General features: G+C 52.1%; 1 protein-coding gene across 3 annotated transcripts in view; it reads right to left on the bottom strand.

The window, feature by feature from the left end:
- Window positions 1-22,500, bottom strand: part of PBX3 (PBX homeobox 3) — a 126,347-nt gene that overhangs the window by 6,822 nt on the left and 97,025 nt on the right. For all 3 annotated transcript variants that reach the window (XM_019541053.1, XM_019541054.1, XM_019541055.1), the window contains 4 exons: window positions 17,864-18,105; window positions 11,252-11,442; window positions 9,903-10,038; window positions 1-64 (listed from right to left, as the gene is read on the bottom strand). The exon at window positions 1-64 is cut by the window's left edge and continues 102 nt beyond it. In XM_019541053.1, the coding sequence (XP_019396598.1) occupies window positions 1-64; window positions 9,903-10,038; window positions 11,252-11,442; window positions 17,864-18,105 (633 nt within the window). The remainder of the gene's footprint in view (window positions 65-9,902; window positions 10,039-11,251; window positions 11,443-17,863; window positions 18,106-22,500) is intronic.

Genomic DNA, 22,500 nt, shown 5'->3' with positions numbered 1-22,500 from the left:
CTTCCTGAAACTTCCCTATGTTCTTCTTGTACCTGATTCTCTTATTGCCAAACCAGTTGGATACCTGTGGATGGGGAGGAGAGGAAGTAAGAAAAGTCAGTCCTCCGGTGGCATTCGGCATCTCGTCGTATCGCTCTGAGATGTCACGCTTGGGTCCATCAGACACACAGTCCCCCGCCTTCAATCTGATGACTGCTAGGTACTTAGATTAATTAAGCAATAATCAAGGATCAGCTGGGTATTATTATGGATATGAGCATGACATGGTTCTGTCGGTCTCTTGGCAGAACTGATACACAAGGGGTTACTCTTTTATGACACCACGCATTTTGGAGTTTGCTGCTCTGGTTAGAGTAGTTTTGCCTACTGTTAATAATGAGGCATTTGTCAACCAAATCAAATGCTAGAATTCAAAAGGCTTCTGGAGGTGGATGAAGGTGATGTTTGGTTAAGAGAGAATGAGTTGGAAGTGAATGCAATTGTTCTTTATTTTTGGGCTGGAACAACCTTGGCAGCCCCAGAGTTGGAATCATGTTTGGTCTGCTGAAAATGGAAAGAATAATATAAATCAATAATGGATGAAAAGTTGCTTTGTCATCTCCCTTTGAAGATACTGTGCTGATGCCAGGTGGCTCCTAAGGCTCTATTAACCTGTGCAAAGTTCATGGCTGGAGCAGCTTACACAAAGCTGCAGCAAAAACATTATAGAATGTTTCTAATCCCAGCCATCAAAGTCACTAATGAATAATCTCAGTTAATAACTGATGTTGTACACAGGACCATCACAAAAGCTCCTTGGCCTACAAACACAAGCCTGCGTTCAGGCCAACACACTCTACACAACTATTGTAGAAGGAAACGAGGCCCTAGCACTGCAACTAAGAAGAAGTGCAAAGTCCTAGACTTAGGAGGGAGCAATCCCATGCACCAGCGCAGGCTGGAGGTGACTGGTTGGGCAGCAGCTCTGCAGAAAATGACCTGGGGGGACAGGGGAGAAGAAGCTGAACAGGAGCCAGCAGTGTGCCCTCGGTGCCAAGAAGGCGACCGGTATCCTGGGCTGCATTGGTAGAAGCGTTGGCAGCACATGGAGGGCAGTGATTCTTCCCCTCTATTCAGCACTGTTGAGGCCACATCTGGAGTCCTGTGTCCAGCTGTGGGCCCCCACTGCAGAAAGGATGTGGACACATTGGAGAGTCCAGCAGAGGGCAGTGAAAATGGTTGTGCGGCTGAGGGACAGGACTGCTGAGGGGAGGCTGAGGGAAATGGGCTGATTTAGCCTGGAGAAGAGCAGACCGAGGGGGATTGAACAGCAGCCTTCAACTCCCTGCAGGAGGGCTGCAAAGAGGATGGAGCTGGACTGTTCTCAGTGGGGGCAGGTGACAGGACAAGAAGCAAAGGGCTCAAGTCGCAGCAAGGGAAGTTAAGGTTGGATATTAAGAAAAACTCTCTCACCAGGAGGGTAGTAAAGCACTGGAACAGGTTACTCAGAGAGGAGGTGTTTAAGGCCCGGGTAGACAGAGTCCTGGCTGGGACGATGTAGTTGGGGCTGGTCCCGCTTGAAGCAGGGGGTTGGACTAGATGCGGCCTGCTGGGTCCCTTCCACCCTCATTGTCTGTGATTCCATGATTCTAGGTCCAAATGATCAAAGCTTATGGGAGCATGTGGCACCAAAGCTGACATGGGGGCTGATGAAAATGCCACGCAGTTTCATGCCAAACTAGGGCTTAGTTCTGTGAAGATTACACAACGCCACTGTCACAGGCACACATTCAACACTCAGACAGGTCCTCCTGTGGGATGATTTTAAAGTATCTTTAAAAAGGCATGTCCCTCATTATTAATGTACCACTGTGCTAACATCCAGCTGCACCAGGGCAGTGCACATCTGTCCACTCCAGAGCCCAATATCATGTCCACTGGTATATAAACATTACAGTGCAAACCCATCATTTGTTCAGGTCTAGAGTTAAACAACCTGCCAGAAGCACAGGTCCTTTGGTTCCTACACTTGGCTGGTGGCATCACTGGATGCTTGCCTTCCCCTGCCAGCCTTTGCAAGAGCCCAAAGGGCTTGGGCAGTCATGACTGCTTATTCTTTCCCTTTGCTTCCTAAGGCCTGTGGTACCAAAGCATCCAGCATGAGCTGAACTCAGTGGGAGTCCCTTCTCTGACCTGAGAACAGGCTCCTGGACTTCTAGCCTCTGATGATATGACTCTGTCATAACCATCAGTTTATGCTGATGTTTTCTATTTGCTTGAAACGTGGAACAGCCTTCACTTTGAGCAAAAGAAAATCCTTCCACAGAGAGGCAGGGGCTGCATAGCTCTCTTCCTCTTATGAAAAGAAACCAAATTCACCAGTCACTGGTTCTGCCCAGACTGCCATACCTACAGGCAAGGGCCTGCTGCTCTGAAAGGCTATTCCATTTTAAATGGCGGCACGTGCGAGGGACAGAATGCAGCTGTTTCACAGAGGCTGCACACGCACCCTCGTTACAGGGAGGAGGGACGTTCCTGCTGGAAGGTAGGTAATTTTGGCATTTGTTTTAACACAATTATGGAAAAGTCTCTAGCTTTAATGGCAAGCCGGAAGGTGCACCTCGTACATCCTGTTCCCTGGACAATACTCCATTGGCTTCTATATATTGCACTTAATATTACCTTGTCAGTCAGGGAAGCAATAATACATTAATGAAACCCAGCAAATAATTATTGTGGACAATCGGATTACGGCTTTATTAACAGTTTCATAATTGAGGAATCTCTGCACATCAACTGTATTGTCCATGGATGAATATGAACCTTTGTTTATGCACACCTCTGGACCAATCAAACAACAGCCATCACTAATAAAGGTTTATTTAATTCTCACAGTAAAATTTTAATATCACCAGCAGCCTGGGGAAGCCTCAGCGAGTGGATTTGCTTGACATCAGATCGTTTCCATTCTGCTAGTCCCAATACTTCTTAATCTTTAATATCAAGGCAATTAAAATTAATGGCCACTCATCCAAAGCCACTGTGGGCAGTGTTTCCTTGACATCAATTGTTTGATGGGATTACCTAGAGGTTAAACTAACAAGCAAGGTTTAATTGGAAGCAATGAAAGGAGCAGTGATCATACGTTATGTTTAACCTGCGTACCACATCTAAATGAATATCTAAAAATGTTAAACTATTTCTCAAATTAAAATACACGCTCCGCACACAGCTAGATCCCCGGGTGGGAGCCGTCCCAGCCATCCTGCGAACACCGTGTTCCTGGCACCAGCATCAGAAGGAATCTATATGTCAACAGCCTAGTCTTCAAACTTCTTTTTAAGCCCGTTAAATATATTTGCTGGGAAGCTGCTGCTGACCACGAGGCTTGCGGCCTGGAGATGCTAACAACCACACGTCGCAGTTGCATGTGGACAAAGAGAAGCAGAAAGGGAGCCGGAGCTTGAGGCCAGGAAATGTGCTGAGCAGTGCAGTGCTCGCTACCGCGGCTCTGGGCTCAGTCGCACGTGCAAGAGCAGGACACATTTCCACACTTCCTCCGGCAGCCACACTCTCATGTTCTTCTAAGCCTGGATAGTGGAGGAGGCTGCAGGGGAGCCAGAGGCAGGACAGAGGAGGGTTGCCCATCCAGGGGCTTTTCCAAGTCAGCGCTCCCTTGGGAGTCAGCCTTTCACTCCAGAGAGCAGGCAGCAACTGTCTGGAGCTGCAGCAAAATTTGGCATGGGGTCTACCAAGGTTCCCTGTCTCCCTGTGCCACGGCCCCAGCAGAGGAGAGCCTAGGGGTGAGGCACTCCTTTCAGAGCAGTGAGGGTTGGGTTAATGCCCGCTGAGGTGAAGGGAGCTCTCTCACAGCTACAGTTCCAGGCTGCCTGCAGACTCAGGCAGATGCCGCTGCGTCATCTGGCTCAGTTCATATTCCTCAGCATTTCCTTGCAGCCACAAAGGCTAGTACTTACTTCACACTCCCTACGAAATGAAAGCTGAGACCACGATGCAATCACTTGACTCCAGAAGCTGGGGCCTACTCGCTGGTAATGAATGGGCTCTAGCCCGGCCTTCCCTGCAGCCTGCTGCTCCCTGCCTCAGCCTCTCTGGGGGAAAGGAGTGCATTTGCTCCAGAAAACACTCGGAGATGGTGTGCAACACCTGAGAGTGACTCCTGGCCTCGGGCAGCAGGTGCAGGACACACAGGGGAGTGTGAGCACCAGGCCATGATATCACAACTCAGCTCCAAACCACTTTAAACCTGGCTCGCAGCTGCCCTCCCTTTGCCAGGGTGGGGATGCAGGGCTTTTCCATCCACTGAAGACCACAATGAATTCACCAGTCCCTGTCCCAGGCTGCTCTTCACCAAGGAGCAGCAGGTCCTGCCCTCTCCGGCATGCCTTGGAAGGTCAGGGACTCAGCACGGGCTGGCAGACTCAGTACCCCTGGGACTCTGGGTGCCATTGCAGGTGGTGTCACTGTCCCGTTGGGTGACCTTAGGCAGGTCAGCGTCCCCACGGGTCGGACGAGGCACCGTCCCCTGCATAAAGTACTTGGATCTGCTGGGGAAGAGCCGGGGGCAGCGTGGATGGGCCCAAGGGCTGAGACGCTGAGCTCCCACCCAGGGCATGAGCTGCTGCCCTCACCTGGGCCTCCCCCCGCCCCTCTGTCCTGAAGATGTGAATTCTGTACCTGGCCCACGTGTGACATGGGCCCAGCACTGGCCTCCTGAAGCCAGGACCTGCACCCTGTAACCAGGACAAGTGGAGAAGCAGCTGCTGGGGGCCAAGCACCCCCTGGCTCTCCAGCCCTCCCCACTTCCACAACCACTGGCTGGAAGTTGTCTCCAGCAGAAGCCGCCTAGAAGCACATTTTTCATGAAAACAAACTATCTCTTCACATAAAAAAAAACAATGAACATCTTTCTCCTCCTGATCACTGAAGGCCAATTAATTAATTGGGCTTAATTGTATATTACATTTCAAACAATCCTGTTGCACTTATTTATCATGTTAATTACAACGTTAAATAAAAAGACAATAAATTATTACTTAAATCGTCAAGATGCATAACTGCGGGATTTGGGTTGGGGCCGACCTGCTCCGCTTCCCCGCTCGGGAAAATCCCCGGGACAGGGCAGTGCTCTGCGGAGAGGCAGCTCACACCGACACGTCCATCCTGAAATGAGCAAACCGAACATTTATGGACCACAAACCACAGGGAATATTCCAGTGTGTCTCTGCGTGTTTGTTTGCAGCACGTGCTTTATGGTCTGCACCTAATTAAATGTAACGGAATATGAAATTTTGCAATGACACGCAGAGTATTTATGGCACGTGCTGCCTGGTTAGTCATTTGCCTCTTTTTATCTCTGCAAACTTTTTGTTTCTATCTGCCTCTGTTCCACTCTTTGCATCCTGTTGGAAGTGAGGGATCAGTGCCTATAAATCCAGGGCTCGTAATGTGTTGGCAAAAATAAATAAAAACAGAATCAATGTGAATGCAGAGGAGCTGAAAGGCAGCTCCTGCATGCTGTTTAGAAAGAATTTTAAATATACCCTCTTGTCAAGCACATTTTTCTTTTGTTTGAAGCAATGAAAAATTTTATTGCTATAATCCACTGACATGCATTCAGCAATGACTATGCCCTTTCTCTAGTCTGCATGATAGACTGATAGTTGCTCATGACACCCTGAAAAAGGCTCATCTGCAAAAGTATAAAACATCAGCTTTGCAGCCATAGGAAGTAGAGAACAGATGAGACAGTTTATCTCCCCCAAACACGTGCAGATTGGATAGTTCTAAATTACAGCCGGCAATGTTCTCTGTTAAGGACATTTTTTTCCAAAATTACCTTCCCTGCACTCTTAAAAATGAAATTGTGTTAGGTGTTCATCTTAATAAATAGTTTGTCTTCATGTGTTTCTCGAAAAACTTGCTCTCCATATTATTTTACAGACTGATTTCAAAACCAAATCCATTTATGTCCCACCTGCAGCTATCTGTGCTGGAAGTTGGTCCCACTTCCTTTGTAGCTCAGTAAAGCACCGTGGCAGCAGGCTTGACGGGGAGCCGCACGATTTGGGGTCCCAAAGGCCTTGCTGAAAGTTGGAAGTCTTCCCCCTTACACCTTGCCCCAGCCTCCGCCAGCTCCTGGCCTGGCGAGGAAAACTGACATGGGATCAGGAGCTGTAATGAATCCCCGCTCCACTCTGAGCAGCAGAACTGATGGAAACCCTCCCACGGTTTGAGCCAAAACTCTTGGGGGGGTTGGAAAGTTGTCAGTTCCCATGTTCTTAATTACCGTTTGTCCCTGCTGCCCTCCCTCCCTCCCCGGGCCCAGCTGGCGCAGAAATGAGACGTGCGGGAAGGCCAGGAGCGGTGCTGGCCGGATGGTGCCCCATTGAGGCCAGACACAGAAGGTGCTCAGGAATAGTGCAGAACGCTCTGCGCAGGCCCCTGCGGCCATTTGCCGGGATGGCATTGCTCCTTCCATGGGCGAGCTGCCCCTGCCAGGTTGCTAAACAGACTGCCTGGTGTAGCCTTGGCTTCTGGGCTGCATCCTCCTGGCTTTGGCTGCCCTCCACCAGAGCTGTGTCCCACACTACTTCACGACTCCTGCTCCTAGCAGGCAGTAAGCAGTCCTGTGGGACGGCTGCAGAGCTGTCTCTGCTCAGCGCAAGCAGACGCTGCCTCGCAGGCTCTCAGCCCAGCGTATCCTGGCTGCACCTGGTGCAAGGAAGTGCCCTCTGCACAGAGCAAGGCTGTCCCCTCGCAGAAATGCACCTACATCAAGGCTCATTTGAAGCAGGTAAGGCCAGGCCTGGCCCCACATCTGCATGTTCATTAACCCTATGGAAGCCACCTGGGCTTTTGCTACTGAACCAAGCACTGCCAGTGCCTTCAGGGACAGTCTATTCCATGCCGCTCACCGTCGGAAATGGCTGCTCCCCAGGGTTGAATTCTCCCTGTCTTGCGTTATTCTCTGCAGACTGATCTTACCTTTCTTCACTGAACTGGCTTTTCTACACCCTCGCCCTGCAGAAACTCCCTGAACCCAGTCACCTTACCTCTCATCCCCTGCAATACAACAGAGCGCAGGCAGCTTATCCCGACCATGCCCCTAGCACGGGCTCTCCTGCCCGGCTGGCAGCCTCCAGCATGAATCCCACTTAGAAGGCCCCTGCCACATTACAGCCCCGGAGGCTGAGCTGCAACAGGGCCCACCCAAAGGCTTTGGTCTCTTGCATTTGTTATTCATACCTTCATGAAGGAAAGGTCCCAGTGCACCCAGCCCAGTGCCTCACGAATGCACCTCCAGCTAGAAAGGCTGCCACAGAGGCATGGGGCCATCAGCAGATACACCAGTTACTGTCACGTGAAAGCGGGTAGGGACTCACGGCTGTGGGCACACTCCTACCCTGCAGGTGGTGAAAGGCAGCCCACCGTCGCTTACTGTGCCGGCTGCTCTCAAAGTACCATTAGTAGTGCCATCATTATTATTATGATGATGCTGTGCAAGATTTTTCAGCCCCTGCTCCAGCTGTCTAGAGAACAGCTCTCACCCTTTGCACTAATCTAGCCAGCTCTCACAGATAACCAGGGTTGCAATCTTGTCCCTACTAAAGTCAATGGCAAAGCTACCATGGACCTCGAGGGGCTTGTGTCTTAGTGCACTTGGGCTGTGAGGTCTGAAAATTTCACCTCTTGGTCTGCTCAAATGGAGCGGGGAGCACAGAGGATGCCACAGGGCTCTTCGTACAGCCACGCAGGCATCTGTGCAGACTGCTGTGGAACCGCGCTTGTCCCCTTGGCACTGTGAAACCTTTCTGAACTCAGGGCTGGAAAGGCAAGGGCTAGTTCCACTCATTGGTGTGACCAAGAGAGAAGAGAGCATGGAGACCAGTGGTTCTTAGCTTTTGTGGATTTAAGGCCCCTCTTCCTGAACTCAAGGCAACCCCTCCTGGGACTCAAAGGTTCATAGATTGTGGAGCTGGAAGGCACCTCGGAAGATCATGGGGTCCAGCCCCCTGCACCAAGCAGGAAAGACAACTGGGGCCAGGTGACCCCAGCAAGGTGACTTGAGCCCCCTCCAGAACTTCTGGGAACTGAATAGCACCCAAGTTCAAACATGAATGCATATGTTACAGTGCTCGTCTCCTTCCACAGGGGCTGGGCAGGAGGGGTGGGGGACCATCCAGGCAGGGACAAGCTCGAGTCTGGCTTACCAGCTTAGCTTATCTCCTCACACCTCATGGCACCCTTCAAAGGATGTGGCAACATCCATCCTGGTTGAGAACCACTGGCCAAGACACTCACTGCTTCCCTGCCCAATAGGTTTTGCAGGGTAAGAAGCACCACTGGCTGCCCAGATACCTGGACTGGACGCATCTCAGGAAACTACTGGCTTGACGGAACAGTGGGACTTTGCAGTGGATTTCCAGGACCTTACTGATGAGGTGGTTTTGAAGGATCTTGTGTTTCTTTCGGCGCATCCAAAGTTAACAAAGAGTCACCACAAGCAAGGCCGTCGGGTGGGGTTCTTTTCTGACGGCTTTCCCATTTGAAGTCTAAAGTACCTGACTTCTGCCATTTCACTAGACCTATATACCCAACCTCAGATCAGACCTTAATTATAAAGGGATGGGCTATGTTGCTACAAATGCCAATACCGGGGCCTACCATCATCCATAGTTAACATGTTAATCTCAGGCATCGTTCCTTTAAATATGTAATTACTTGAAAGACTGATAAGGCAACCTGATTGGGAGAGCAGATGTTGGCACCCCGCACCAGCACAGCTTTCCTGTCGGACTTGCTTTCCCACCCCCCCATGTTACAGCCGCACCCATGATACATGTGGCTCCCATGCCACAAGCATGTTCTGAGCTCTGCCAAATTCACAAGCCACAGAAAACGCCAGATGTGACTTCCCTTCTAGAGACCCTGTGCAGGGAAGAGCACACTCAAGCTCAGTGCAGAATCCGTTCAAGGGGCTGGAACGTCACTGCTGGACCACTGTCTGGGGCCGTCAGGTTATAGCTTGTGCCCAAAAGAGGCTGACCTGGGCGAAGGCACCTGTCTGCGGAGCCTGAGCTGCATCTACTCTTGCATGGCTCTGCTTTACTAATGCTTCTGGCCAGCCAAGTGCCGGCTCTAAGGGACCCGTTTTGTTTAACAGGGCTTGCAACCGTGGAACAATAGCTATCCCCAGGCTGTTGTATGCCAACCAGGTTAGAAGCTTGTAGGCTTCAACCAATCAAAGAAAAGCTGATCCATAAAAATAGATTATTTGTTTGTCAATAAACTGGCTTTTTACTAAATTAATGTTCGGTTTTGATTAATTTATAGCAGGCTAAATGGATCACCTACGGAAGAGTCCTATTGACAGGTGCAGAGTGCATTTGCTACACAGCTGAAGAAATGGTCACACACATTTATTTTTATGTATTATTTATCATTTTAACTGCACCCCGTGGCACGCCAACCCCTTCAGGCCCGGCTGAGAGGCCTGCTCCCTTCGCCACCGAGCTCACAGTCCGTTTCCCAGCCCCTGGTCAACGCGCACGTCCATTAACAGATGAAGTCCCTGAGGAGATGCCTACAGCGTCTGGGATAGGGGCTGCTGGAGCTGCACATTAGAGTCAGCCAACGCTGGTAGGGGCAAGACCATTTTCACACTCTTGCTTCTTGTTCCATCAAAATAATGATGCCCCTTTGCTCTGCCTATGCAAATACATTTGCTTTCAAAACAGAAGGGCCGCTCCATGGAAGGGCGATCAGAACGTGGAGGGGAACCCACGCCTGCGGGGGACGCGTCTCTGACACTGCCCAGCCCAGCCGGCCGTGCAGGACACTGGCACCTTTCCTCCTCCTTGGCCCACGGAGGGCAGGGAGGGCACTTGCACACCTCTTACCTGTGATACTGTGATGCTGCATTTCTTTGCCAGCTCTTCTTTGGCTTCTTCACTGGGGTAGGGGTTACTGAGGTGGGAGTAAAAATACTCATTCAAGATTTCTGTGGCTTGTTTGCTGAAGTTACGTCGTTTCCGTCTGAAACAAAGAAAGAAACCCGCTGCTGTCACAGACCTGAGCTGAGACCCATCCATGACTCATGGGTGAGCCACCCCCTCTGCTTTGGGATGCAGCAGCATGACCCTCCTCACCCAGCTGGGAACAGCTCCTCCCTGGGACCTCTACACACACACCAGCTTCTGCCATTCCCCTGCCTCTGTTTGCAGTGCCCCCGTCCTCCGGAGCAGGGTGCTGAGAAGCAGAGCATGGTGTCCCCACACACACTGCTCGAGCCCCTGCTCCCACCAAGAAGGAGTGAGGGCAGCAGGGAGCGACCGTGGTAGATTTGACAGGCCTTTTCCACCCTAAGTAGCACCCACCATGCTCTCCCCCCGTGCTGAGGGGCTGCAGCCTAGAGAAGCCCCTGGGGCCCTGTATACCTCCACAAGCCTCCCATCCACCCTGATGCTGTTTCTCCTGAAGAACACATTTTAGAAAGTGCCGGTGGAGCAAGAGCTTCCCATTTGGGTCCCCCTCAGGGCTGGTTGAAATCTAGAGGTGTGAGCCTTGGGCCACTGTGCAGCCAAGCATTTCTCCCCACACCGTATCCCCAAAGGACGGCTGCACTGCTGCCAGCGCTGTGCCCTGCAGCAAGCGGGCACTCCCCGGGGCTGCATTTAGCTCATTATCCAGCTTCCGCTCACTTTGCCTTGTTTACCTTCCTCTTTTCCAAGGAGCCACACTGTACACGCTGCCTTTGACGGCGCTGCAGACATCTCCCCGCCACCTCCTGGTTTCCAATTACCCTAAGTGGCCACTGCCCATGACATGCTGGTAAAGATCCCACCTGTAAGCCTGGCAATGAGGGGTGGGTGCAGGGGGCATCCCCTGGAAGTGGCTCTGTGCTTTGGGCTGCGGGAGTTGCTGCGGGGCACTGGCACCTTTACCGATGCAGCTCCCAGGCAAAGCCAGCCGGCAGGGGCTCAGCGGCCAGCCTAGACTCGGCCCCATGCCAACAGTGAGACAGCCACTGGCAGTGTTTGCAGGGCACTTTTCTAAAGACACCCACCCAGCGCCAGCTGGTCCCACTACTGTATCGGCCACGGTGCCTGCAATGAAAGCCCCTTCAGAGGGGCAGTGTGAGCCATCCCTCCCTGGGCCAGCACATACATGACCGTGCTGCCCGGGGGGGCCCGTCCCTCTTTGCCAGCTCAATAAAAAGCTGCGGCAGCCAAATGCATCACTCCCATACCTGGCATCAAGGAACCGCGATCTTAAAATCATGACTGCTTCACAAGTGCTTTGTTTGAGCTGCATCTGGATGGAGCTGAACTTTCGATGAATGATGCCCACCATCCTCTCGATCTCCTTCGGAGAGATGGGGCGTGTCCGACTCTGTTCTCGGAGCAGGTTCATCACGTGCGTGGTGAATTCATTACAGGCCTGTGAAGGAAAGAGGGGGTTAGCAACGGTTTTGTGCTGTCACACCATGACACGGCTGCAGCCCCCAGAAGCTTCCCGGTGCAAGGCAGACACACTTTCCGCTGCCTGGGGGGCCTGTCAGGGCAAAGAACCGCAGAGAGCCTGAAGCTGGTTGGCAATGCTCATGGGCCAGAATGGAGAGCCATGAAGGAAGGGGTAACACTGTCAGGAGCCCATGACTGGCCAGACTTCCTACCATGGCCTTCTCCCTGCCCAGCTACACACGCTCTGCCCAGGCTACCTTGCATCGGTTGCTCCCCCTCCCCATGCTCTCTGGCCCATCTGACAGAGGCCTGCAGCACACATTCCAGGCTCTTACCCTTCTGACCCCTGGAACAATGTCACAGGTCCCTGCCTCTGACCTGCACCTCTGGGATAACCATTTGATTCCCTACGCCTATGGCATGCAGATGGCATCGGGAGCTGTGACTGCGTTCCTTCTCTATGACCAGAGATCAGGCTGCTAGTCTAAAGTGCTGCGGCAGAAAGTTGCGCTCAGTCTCCTGCTAGCAGAGTGGCCGTGGCGCGCCAGGCATGGCTGAGCTTGAGGTGGGTTAAGACGTGCCGCCATCTGATCGCTGCACCTCTGGAAATGCATCACATCACTCGTGCACCATGTGCAGCTGTGGCAGAGGATGGCATGCAACCTCCTGAAGCAATTCCCCGCCCAAGAGGGAATTTGGGAGGGTCCCTATGCCATGCATCCCTGGATACCTTGGGCCCTGGCCTGCCCATATAGCCGGGAGCCCTTATAAGTGAAGGAGCTGGGAGCTCCTCCACCCACTAAGCAGGGGCAGGACACTGTGATCTAAACCATGCATGCTGCATCATCCACAGATTTTGTCAGATCTGCGTCTCCCTGCGAGCAACATGCCTGCCCGCAGCAGAGGCTGGGAGCTGTCACCCGTTCTGCCGATATCCGTCTCTCTGATCACTCTCTAACACCCATTTGAGGTGAACTGAGTTGTTTGAGGGATCCACTTGAGGGAACTGAGTCTCAGCTACTGAACACATTTTTTCCCAACATTGTCCTCACCCGGCCTTAGCCAAACAAAAGACACAGCCCTGTGCTGGTTGGGCACCGCACATTTTAGACACATAAAAGAAAGGCTGCTCTCCTGTTCCCATGAAAGTCCATCCCACAAGTGGCTAGGAGTCTCCAGCAGGCCAGTGTGCTGGTTGTCCAAGCCAGGCAGAGGTTAGAAAGCAAAGGTGACCAAAGCTCTCCCTAGGCTTGCCATGCATCTGATGCTCAGCAGCTGCTAAACCCAGCAGAGGGGACAGTGCCACGTCTTGTCCAGATTGGCCTGGTGAAGCATCACTGTAGTGCTAGCTTTGATTTTCTTCTAAAGCTAGCGTTAGGGACACCCTCTCCTCATTTGTTCTGCACTGATTTTCAGTGGCCCGCCTGAATTTCATTAGCCCCACGCAAGGGAAAGAGTTAAAAGTGAAAAGTTTATGCATCTGAAAACTCATAATTTCCTACAACATTTGCTGAATGTCTCACAACTTATTAAGTGAAGCCATCTATGAATGCAAATGCTGATTAGCAATTTGGCAATAGCCCAACATTCGCAGAATTCACATAGCTTTTCTTTAAACCAGTAGTTCATACATGATTAATTAGAACATCTCATTTATGTAGTGTGCACTTTAGCTCATTACTCTAAGTAAAATTCGTTAAGTATTTACATTTAGATAATTAAAATCTGGGTACACCCTTAAGAAAGATGCATACACTTCAGGCAAAGTGATTTTTTTCTTTACACTGCTGAAAGTAAATTACAGGCTAATTTACATCCTTGCTGCACCACTGTGGAGGCAGCGCTCGGACGAGCTCAGCTCCTCTCCGCGGAAAGGTGCAGACTTGCCCTTGGCACAGAGTGCAGCACTGCCCACACCCTCCTGGCCGTGATGCTCCTCATGTGGTCGTTCCCAAGTCGGTGCACAGCTCCCTGCTCCTCCCTCCAGCACCGCTGGTGCAATGAGATGGGGCTGGTTCAGTGGGGACTGGTGTCTCCATCACCCACCCCCATTTCTGGGGCTCTTTGCCTGCTGTCTGGGTTTACACTTCTGCAAATGGGGTCTTGGTTTTTCCTCTGCCCTGTTTCAGGCAAAAAAAGTGCCCCGAGAGGGCTCCCAGTCACCTGTTGGCCAACTAGCCCACACCTAGAGCCTGCCCTCCCACCCGATTCCCCCCCTGCCAGGAAGAAGGGACCTGAACCGGGGGCAGGAGGTGTCCCAGGGAACCTCGTGGGGAGAGAAGCAAGTTGGACTAGGAAGGGGCCCCTCTCCGCAGAAGAGAGCCAGGCCAAGAGCCATCTCTGCCCGGGGCAGAAGGCAGGAAGGCTGCACCAGCACAGGGCTCGCAGGCTGTCTGGTGCAAATCTGCCTGGACTGGAGGAGGTAACATGCAAATATTTCCCCACAGAAATGGCATCAAAGTGCTGTCTGAAGAAGGATGCTGGTGCCAAGTGAGCTCAGTAAATTAAAACAAGGGGTCTGAGCGCACACGCACCACCCAGTTCAACACAGGAAGGGCACTGGCGCTGCCAAGCAGTGAGAAGCCTTCCCAGGCCCCCCCTGCATCCCGGGACAGGATCGTTTGAAGGCTGAGGGGTGAAGGGCCTGACTCTCCTCCCCCTTCTCCAGAAGCGCAGGGAGACTGGAAGGGCCAGCCGCCACCTTGTGTTTCCCCTGCGTCACTTCCAGCATTGAAACTCCTGGCCCCTTTCTCATGCCTGTTTTGCAGGCCTCTGCTTGGTGCCCCAGACTTTATTAATAATGTCAGGTGATAAGTGATGGCCTTGTTAACCTGCTCTGAAGCCCTGCAGAAGCGAAGGGTGCCTCAGCGTGCTCTAATGCTTAATCAGATGTGCACACGGAGAAGAGGAAGACTGGCTTGCTTTGGCAGCCTGAGAGCCGTTCCCCAAACAGCCTTCTGCCACGGCACATCCAGCCGGCCCCAGGCTGAGCTGCACCCGGCTGGCTTCCAGCACGGTCCGTGGCACTTGCCCAGTGCCCAGGCTTCGCCCGATGTGGTGCTAAGTCGAAAGACAGCTGTGAGCTCAGAGAGCAGACTCCCAGCTGCTCAGGGAGGCGTGGGACCCTTACAATACTTTTGCCTACAGCAAAAATGTATTTCAATGTAATTATAGAAGATAGCTTTCAATATGTCACCTCTATTATAGGAGCTGTAAATTATGGAGAGCGCTGCCTGTGTACGGCCATCTCTCCTGGCATGCGGCGAGGGGAGAGCTGCTGATGGCGTGACATACTTTTTCCTCTTCCTTAAGTGCATTCCCCTCCCTGGCAACAAATGTCAGAATCAAGCTCTGTCTGGAAAGCATCTGCACAGAAGACGCTTGTGGTCTGTGCTTCTGGAGGTAGAGAAGAGCAGGGACAGGGCGGAGGCAAGGAGAGACAGAAGCAGGCATCTGACCCCATTTTGAAGCCCCAGTGGGCTCACCTTCCCGTGCTCAGGGCTGGGGGCCGGCTCCTGCCCCGGGGGCATCGGGCCAGGGGTTCTGCTGCCTCTGTCCCCCGAGGACAGTAACAACTGTCCAGAAACTGGCGGCCAGCGAAGACAGAGGTGCACAAACCCAGCTGCCTCTCTGCGGTGGAGATGGGCGCTGTTCTTGAGACAAACTGGTAGCAGACAGCTGGCTGCAAGGCTGGAGGAATTATCATATTTCTGTACGGCAGGCAGCGCTGGGTGTCAGGATCAACATGGGCGAAAGCCTGCGTGTTTCACGTCCACTCGGCCTCTCGCCCTCCCCTAGCAGCATGTGAGCCTCCTCCTCGGTTTCCTGAGGGGTGGAAGGATGGCTGTGACATTTCGGCTGAAACCTTTGTAAATGGAGCTACCGGCTAAAAATGCGAGTACCCCCCCCAACAAGTCATTAAGCTTATTATAGTCAAAGGACACTTGCCAGGAACTAGCTATTAACACAAATCTGAACTTATTTCAGCCCCAAATCCATCGCCAGCTTCTGTCCCCGTGACTTTATACAGGCCTGTCGTTTACTACAAGGTCTGCTCTTGGCTAATGCAATGGCCATCGCCACGTCAACACACAAAAGAGAGGTGTTCACTACTGCTCTGTGTGGTAGTGCAGCGAGGACCCGGGGGCCTGCAGAAGAAATGGCCCCAGGCACAGCTGCTGCCAGCCATTCACTGCCTCTGCCTCTCCCCGCTTGGGTGATGGCCACAGACAAGCCTGCGTGGCTGGTGTCGAAGCAGACCTAGCCTGGCTCCACCACAGCGCTGTTCTGGACTCACCCTGGCCCACTTCCAGCAGGACTCAGCCTGGCCAGGGACAGCCTCACTCCTGTCCCCGCCTCTCTCAGGATGCCGCGTGCCTCCTAACACCCTCCTGCACAGCTGAGCACAGAGCCTAGGTGCTTCACCACTGGGCTGGCTGTGCCCCCCCCGAAAGCCCACAAGAGCCAGAATCTGCAAGGGAGAGACCCCGGGTGGGCAAAGTGCCCCGCAGATGGAGGCGAGAGAAGTGCATGGGGCTCTTAACAGCCTGTGGATGAGAGGCTCTGGGGTAGTAGTGGGTCCTTCAGCTGGATTGTCTGGCTGGGGGTTGGGAGAGCCCCCATCAGGGAAACACTGTCCCAGCAAGAGACACCAGCCCAGTGCCCGTGCCGTCCAGGGCGAGGAAACCAGACCATGCAAGAGTCACGTGTGCTGCTCTGGACCAAGAGCAGGTGAAAAGCGGGGACTCTCCTGCTGGCTCGTTCTGCAGGCCCCAGCAGCCCAGTCTGCCCAGGACGCGGTGCTCCATCACAGAGGTCCTGGCGGTGTCTCTAACCCTGCACACTGCGCCGTCTCCACTAACCTCCTTCCTGTACGTGCAGCCCAGAGAGCTCCCATCTCCCTTACGTTGCTTGCTTGCTGCAATGGCATTTGTAAGATGACGTTAAAGCAGCCCCAGGTCAGATGGAGGGTTAATACTGAGGGTTGACTGAGGAGCCTGGCTGGGCGACTGCACTGGGCCCAACTCCCACCACAGCAGCGTGGCTGAGCAGACGGGAAGCCGCAGCAGAGCAGCTCAGGATGGCGTCTGGGCAGAGCTGCGATTCTTCTCTGCCTTGGTGGTTCCTAGCAGGATTTTTATGGCTGCCTGAACATCTCTGCTGCGGTTTCATTTGGTTCAGACTGACACTTCACTGTACTGTAATGGGCTCAGGATGGGCCCAGCACTTCCCAGCACAGGAAACCACCGGCTGATGAGGTTCGTTGAGCTGATGAGGTCCAGGGCTTACAAGCTTTATTAGGACACCTCTGGGATGGAAAGATGAAGACATTACTCGAGGCTTGCCAGGGCCATGGATCTCACACCCTTGTCTTCTCCCTCTGCTTCTCCTCCTGTGATGCAAAACCACACATGCCACAGCAGGACAGGAGAGAACTGCTGCAGCTCCACGGGGCGCTTGCAGAGCATGATCCCTACCACGGTGCCAGGAGCAATTGCCCCACTCCCAAAAACATCAGGAAGCAGCAATCTGAGCCCCTGGTGCCCAGTACAGCCACGAAGACAGCAAGACCCTGGTCCCCTCAGGTGACTGCAGAGGACTGGATCATATAATGGCACTGAGAGTCAACCTCACCCAGGAAAGGTTCTGCCATCAAACTAATCTGTGTATTTCTTCCTCCTCTTAAGTACCCACAGATTGTTTTGAATTGACAAGCTCTCTCTCACCCCAAGTAACCCTGCAGTACTGCATGTCATCTCCCCAGCTAGGGCTGCCAGAGGAAAAGCTGGCGCTGGCCAGACCCAACTTGAGATGCCTGGTGACGTTTAGAGGTGCAGGAAACAATGACCATGAGGCCAACCCTCTGATTCTTGCACAAGCACAGGGGGATCGTCAAGGCCCACAACAGGCCAGGAACTTTGCTTTGCCTCTGCTTTGAGCCCTGGCCTTGCCCCTCAAACCAGCACACCCCGGGCATGGGAGGCAGCTCCCTGGGTATGTGGTGGCACTGTTCTGCAGGCTCCTCCCTTGAGCAGTCCGCTCCCGGGGCAGTCGCGAGGATGGGGGCATATAGCAGCTCAGGGGGTATTTTTATGCACACACAAGCTCAGGTACAAATGACAGTCAGGGACAACAGAAACCCCCCAGGCATGCAAGCCAGGCCTCTTGTTTCCAGAGCATCAATGGTCTCATTTGACTGCACAGCTCTTTCAAGAGAGACGGGTGTCGGGGGAGGAAGGGAAAAGAAAAGAGAGAGAGATGAGGAGGGGAAAGAGAAAGAGAGAGAGAGAAAGAGAGAGAGGTTGTTCCAAGCCCTGTACAGAAACAAGAGCTGGCTAGCAGAGGTGCAGAGAAGAGCGGCCACAGGTACACGTAGGACTGTGAGAGCGATGTCTGACCTGTTCATATTTCTCCAACTCTGTGTGATAGATTTGTCTGATCTGGGTCAATTTGGCTCTGTAATCTGAGTGTTCAATAGAGTTATCTGAAGACCCTCCAGAGGCGGCTGCTGCTGCAGCTGCTGCTGCCGATCCCCCACCTTTCTCCGGACCTGACACCCCTTCCGCCAGCAGCATGTTGTCCAGTCTCATCAGCTGGGGATCGGGAGGGTCTTCCTCCTGGGCTCCTCGGATGCTCAAACCTTGTGGGGGGAGAGAGGGAGAAAACACGGTGAGTCTTTCCCATCCCCTGTCTGACTCCTGCCCCAGCCAGCCCTGTTCACTGGAGGGTCTGTACCACTCCTTTTTGCCCTTGAAAAAACACTTTTTGCAGTGAGAGATGACAAGGTGCCCAGGCCTGAGGTCTGATAATGGCTCATGTCACATCCCTGTGATGACCCAAGATGCCCAAGCCTCCCAAGATGCCCCTACGGAATTTCAGAGCGACAGAAACAATCCTCAGACATGACTCCACCATCAGCAAAATCTAGCAGAGAATGAGTCTGTTTGAAGAACTTGTAAAATACCCCACAGAAAATTTTTATTGCAAGTATTATAAAAATGCATGTATACATGTACAAACATCTACAGTTGCTTTTTTTGTTATACATAACACATCGCCATCTAAGCAAGACTGACATTTTTTGCCTTTTGCAAAACCACGTTGGAGAGGCAAGCATCTTATTTATTTGGAAGCCATTGATTTGTTTCCCATTTTCTTCCTAACACATCTGAGTCCTGTGGTGCTCTTGCTGAGATTCTCTCTCCAGTTCCAGCTAGAGAAGTCCTTGGGCTGATGTAGGATTTCTAGAGAAGGGACATCATCTCCTAAACCATCTAGGAATCCTCCTAAAGGAGGTCTCCTGGGTGCTAGTTCAATTCAAGCAACTTCTCTCCAAAGGCACCCCCATTCTCTGGAGCTGCCCCAGTACCTAGTGGGAAGGTTCACACATACAAATGGGAAGCAGGTGGGACAGAGGCGAGAGCAAGCCAGGGGCAGTAACTGTGTGGGGAAAGCTAAGGCTGGTGGTATTCGAGCAGGGCATCCAGTGCCACGCTTACACGCAGAACACGGCACCGCACCGCAGCTTACATGCAGCTTCAGAAATTGAACATAAACAGCAGAGAATTACACATTCTTTTACCACCCAGTAATTTAATTGCCATCAGGATGCTGGGATGCTAAATATGTGTTTAAAATTGCCAGCACTGTTACAGTGCATGGTCGGGAAAAACATTTTAAATCTAATTTCTGTTTTAAATCGAGAACTTTCAAAGTGATGCCCAGTCAGCAATCTCATCTGAGCGCTATAGATCAAGGCTGACAATTTGTAGGTTTAATCAGGTCATGCAGGCATTCTGCCAAGATGTGATCAACAACGCCGAAAACAAAGTTTAAAAATAATTACGGCGGTATAAAAATCGCTAGAGCCATGGCTTCTTGAATCAGCATTTCCATTAAAGATGTAACACCGCCCAAATCCATCCCAGCCTAATTAACCTCTTTAAAGCTGTTTAAAAGCAAGCATTCACGCACTCATTAGACGGATCCTGGTGGGTCGGCAGTTGGCACCTTGCATGCTCGCACTCCAGTCCTGCCGGCTCTGCCCACCCCTGGCTTTTGCTGCACACAGCAGTGCGCTGCATGGAGTCCAGGGTGCACGACACGACAGGAACATCAGCTGAGCACCAGCAATGCCGGTTTCTGCCCTCACCTGAATGCAGCCCAGGGCTTCTCAGAATCAGGGCTAATTCCTTCCTGCCCTGAGCTCCACGGCCCGCACCACGTGACCCTGCCCTGACCGACCTCCCTGGCACAGGAAGGCGCTGCTTTCATTTTCTCTAAAATACACATTTTAGATCTGTCACCTTCATTTACAAATGTGATTCCATATCATTTCACTGGGATAATAAAAACATCTTGTCATTGTGTTAAATTAGTTCTGTCGCCTGTTTGGAGGTTCGCAGATGGGCACGGTTTGCACGCAGAACGCGCTGCCACCAGGCGCGCACCACGGTTAGCACCAGGCAGAGGAAGAGCAGTTTATTTTAGCACTTGCCTCTTCACAGCAGGGCGGTCAAAGAGGCCAGTGGTTTTTTTGGGTCTCTCCAGTGATACGAGCTCAGCTTGCTCAGCGCATTGCCCAGCGTCAGCCTCACGGAGTGGCAGCTTTGTCCTGTGCATCAGGTTCCCTGGCCCTCCCCGTCTCTGCTTCGCTTTGACTCATCACCCCTGCTTCTACTCACTTCCTTGGCTCTTTGATTTCTGCAGGGGATAATCCCTGCTGGCTCCTTCCCAGCCTGGCTGCTCCTGATTTTCAGACTGCTTTGAGAGACTCAACTCCTCCATTTCTTATTTCCATTTGCTTCCTCCTAACACCCGTCCAGATCGCTAAGTCTTCTTTCTGTTTCTCCCTTCGCTTTCTGTGGCAGCCTGTCCTCCCTTGTGTTTCCCCAGCTATTTACAAGTTCATGGGCTACCATGCTTCTTATTCTCCTTCATGGGTGAATGTGGGTTTCTCTCCTCTTCCTGGACACTCACAGACGCCCCAAATTCTTCCCCTGGGATTAAATGGGCACAGCTCCCTGACCCCTGGTATTTTGACAGCTGGGCATGGGCATAAGATGAAATGCTTCTGTAGAGAAGCATGGTGCATTGCTGGATAGAGGCTAGCCCTCAGGGGAGCCACAGGGCCCTGCGTGCAGCACACACAAACCCACATTGCTGCTGGGGGCTCCGGCACACACTCCATGCCTTGCAGCGCAGACTCTGGGTGTGGAGCACTGTTCATCCCACTGAACTCCTACAAGAGGTAACCATGGGCATGAGGATGAACGTGCTGCACTGGACCCTCCCTAGTTACTACATGAATGACATGCTTCAAATCAGCACATCGTAAGTAGGGGGTGGTTTTCCTTTGGAGCAGTGAAGTCCTTTGTATGCTGTGAAACTGGGAGGTTGCTGAGCCAGCCAACGGGCTCCTCTCACACACACGTGTCGTTTTCTAAATGATCTGCGGAGAAAAATTCAGGGCACTTCCCGGATTCCTTAGCAATGAGCGAACACTTCCCTCCATCCACTGGCACATGTCTGTTCCTGACTCACATCTGCCTTTATAAATGACTCTCCCTTTGAGCACGGTGATAATATATGTATTTTTTGACATATAAGCTCACACTCTGTGGCTATTGTTTCCCTTTTTATTCCTCAGTATATCAACCCATGAGTTTATTACTGTTTAGCTCACTGACCTTTCAATGCATCGTGGAATGAAGGTAGAGAGCAGGCTGGAAAGAACACAACAATACATCACTTCCAGCACAACTACAGATGTACTAATGGCCCAGGAAGTGCGAGGGTCCCAGCTAGGCAGCAGTCACCTACCAGCCTGCTGACCGACGGCAAACCCTCTCCCACTAATAGGGCCATGCCAAGTCGTGCCCTTTTTTTGGCCAGCCCCTTCTATGCTCCATAATATCCTCTTATGCACATTTGGATCCATCGAATGTCTAAGATCTAGTCTCCTTGGTGACAACAGAGTGCTATAAGGTTAACAAAAAGCATGTGTGCTCCTGATTTTAATCTGCTTATAACCATAACATGCATTTCAGTATCTCCACGATTTAGACAAATCACATAAACAGACACTAAAACATTGTTTAACAATGAACTTGGCTTTGTTAGAAGACCACAGTTTTAGCATATCTTTCAGCAAATCCTAATTAGCTGTCTTTCACCATGCTGTGCACCTGCCCCCACAGATAATAGACGAGAGCATCTGCATAGACTACTGCATTCAGAGGCCAATAAATAAATTGCAGGTCAAAATTATTACAAAGCTTTCTTCAAATAAACCCATCTCCTTCACAATACAAAGCTGCAGATATGAAAAGTACCTAAAGCCCACTCAAATGGTATGATTACAGGGGCCGTTGGAGTTTAATAATCTGACTGTAATTCAGGCATTTTCAACAGCTCATTAAGGGTTCATTAATATATGGGCAAGCTTTTGAATTATAAATAAGCAGATTAGAAACCTGCAGTGTCTGAATTGTACAGTAGTATCCTCACTAACAGAATAATATTGCAAACACAATGAAGGCTTGACCCAAGAGACGGAAGGTGGAGATGCAGGGCACTGCCTCAGCTCGTGCTCTCCGTCTTATTTATTTATTCCTCGGCTCCCCGCTCGCTGGCGAGGGAGGGCCTCTCCTGGAGCACAGGGTGCTCAGGCGGGTGTTTCAACAGACACGGTCGCAGTGCAATGCTGGGGCTCTCTGGCGTGGCCCCAGCCCACCGTACTCCGCTCCCTGAGGTCCAGGCCCGAAAGCCTGCTGAGGTCACTGCCATTGGCTTCCACAGGTCCCTGCAGATCCCAGCCAGAAGACAGCTCTTCTCCAGCACCTGCCCAGGTCACCCAGCAAGCCTGGGCTATCCAGCCTCTTTGGACAGCCTTAGCCTCAACTCAGGGAAGCCCCCGAGCACATGCTCAGCTGCAAGAGGTGGCTCATGCCCCACCGCACCCAGGCAGGAGAGGGAGGTGTGCATGTGCACTGCATGCCTCTGCTTTGGGCAACTCCTTTGTGCCTTGCTGACT

Source organism: Crocodylus porosus, unplaced genomic scaffold (genome assembly GCF_001723895.1).
Source record: "Crocodylus porosus isolate Cpor-Errol unplaced genomic scaffold, CroPor_comp1, whole genome shotgun sequence".
Taxonomy (NCBI): domain Eukaryota; kingdom Metazoa; phylum Chordata; order Crocodylia; family Crocodylidae; genus Crocodylus; species Crocodylus porosus.
Note: the sequence above shows the minus strand (reverse complement) of the source record. Positions and strands in the feature narration are given on the sequence as shown.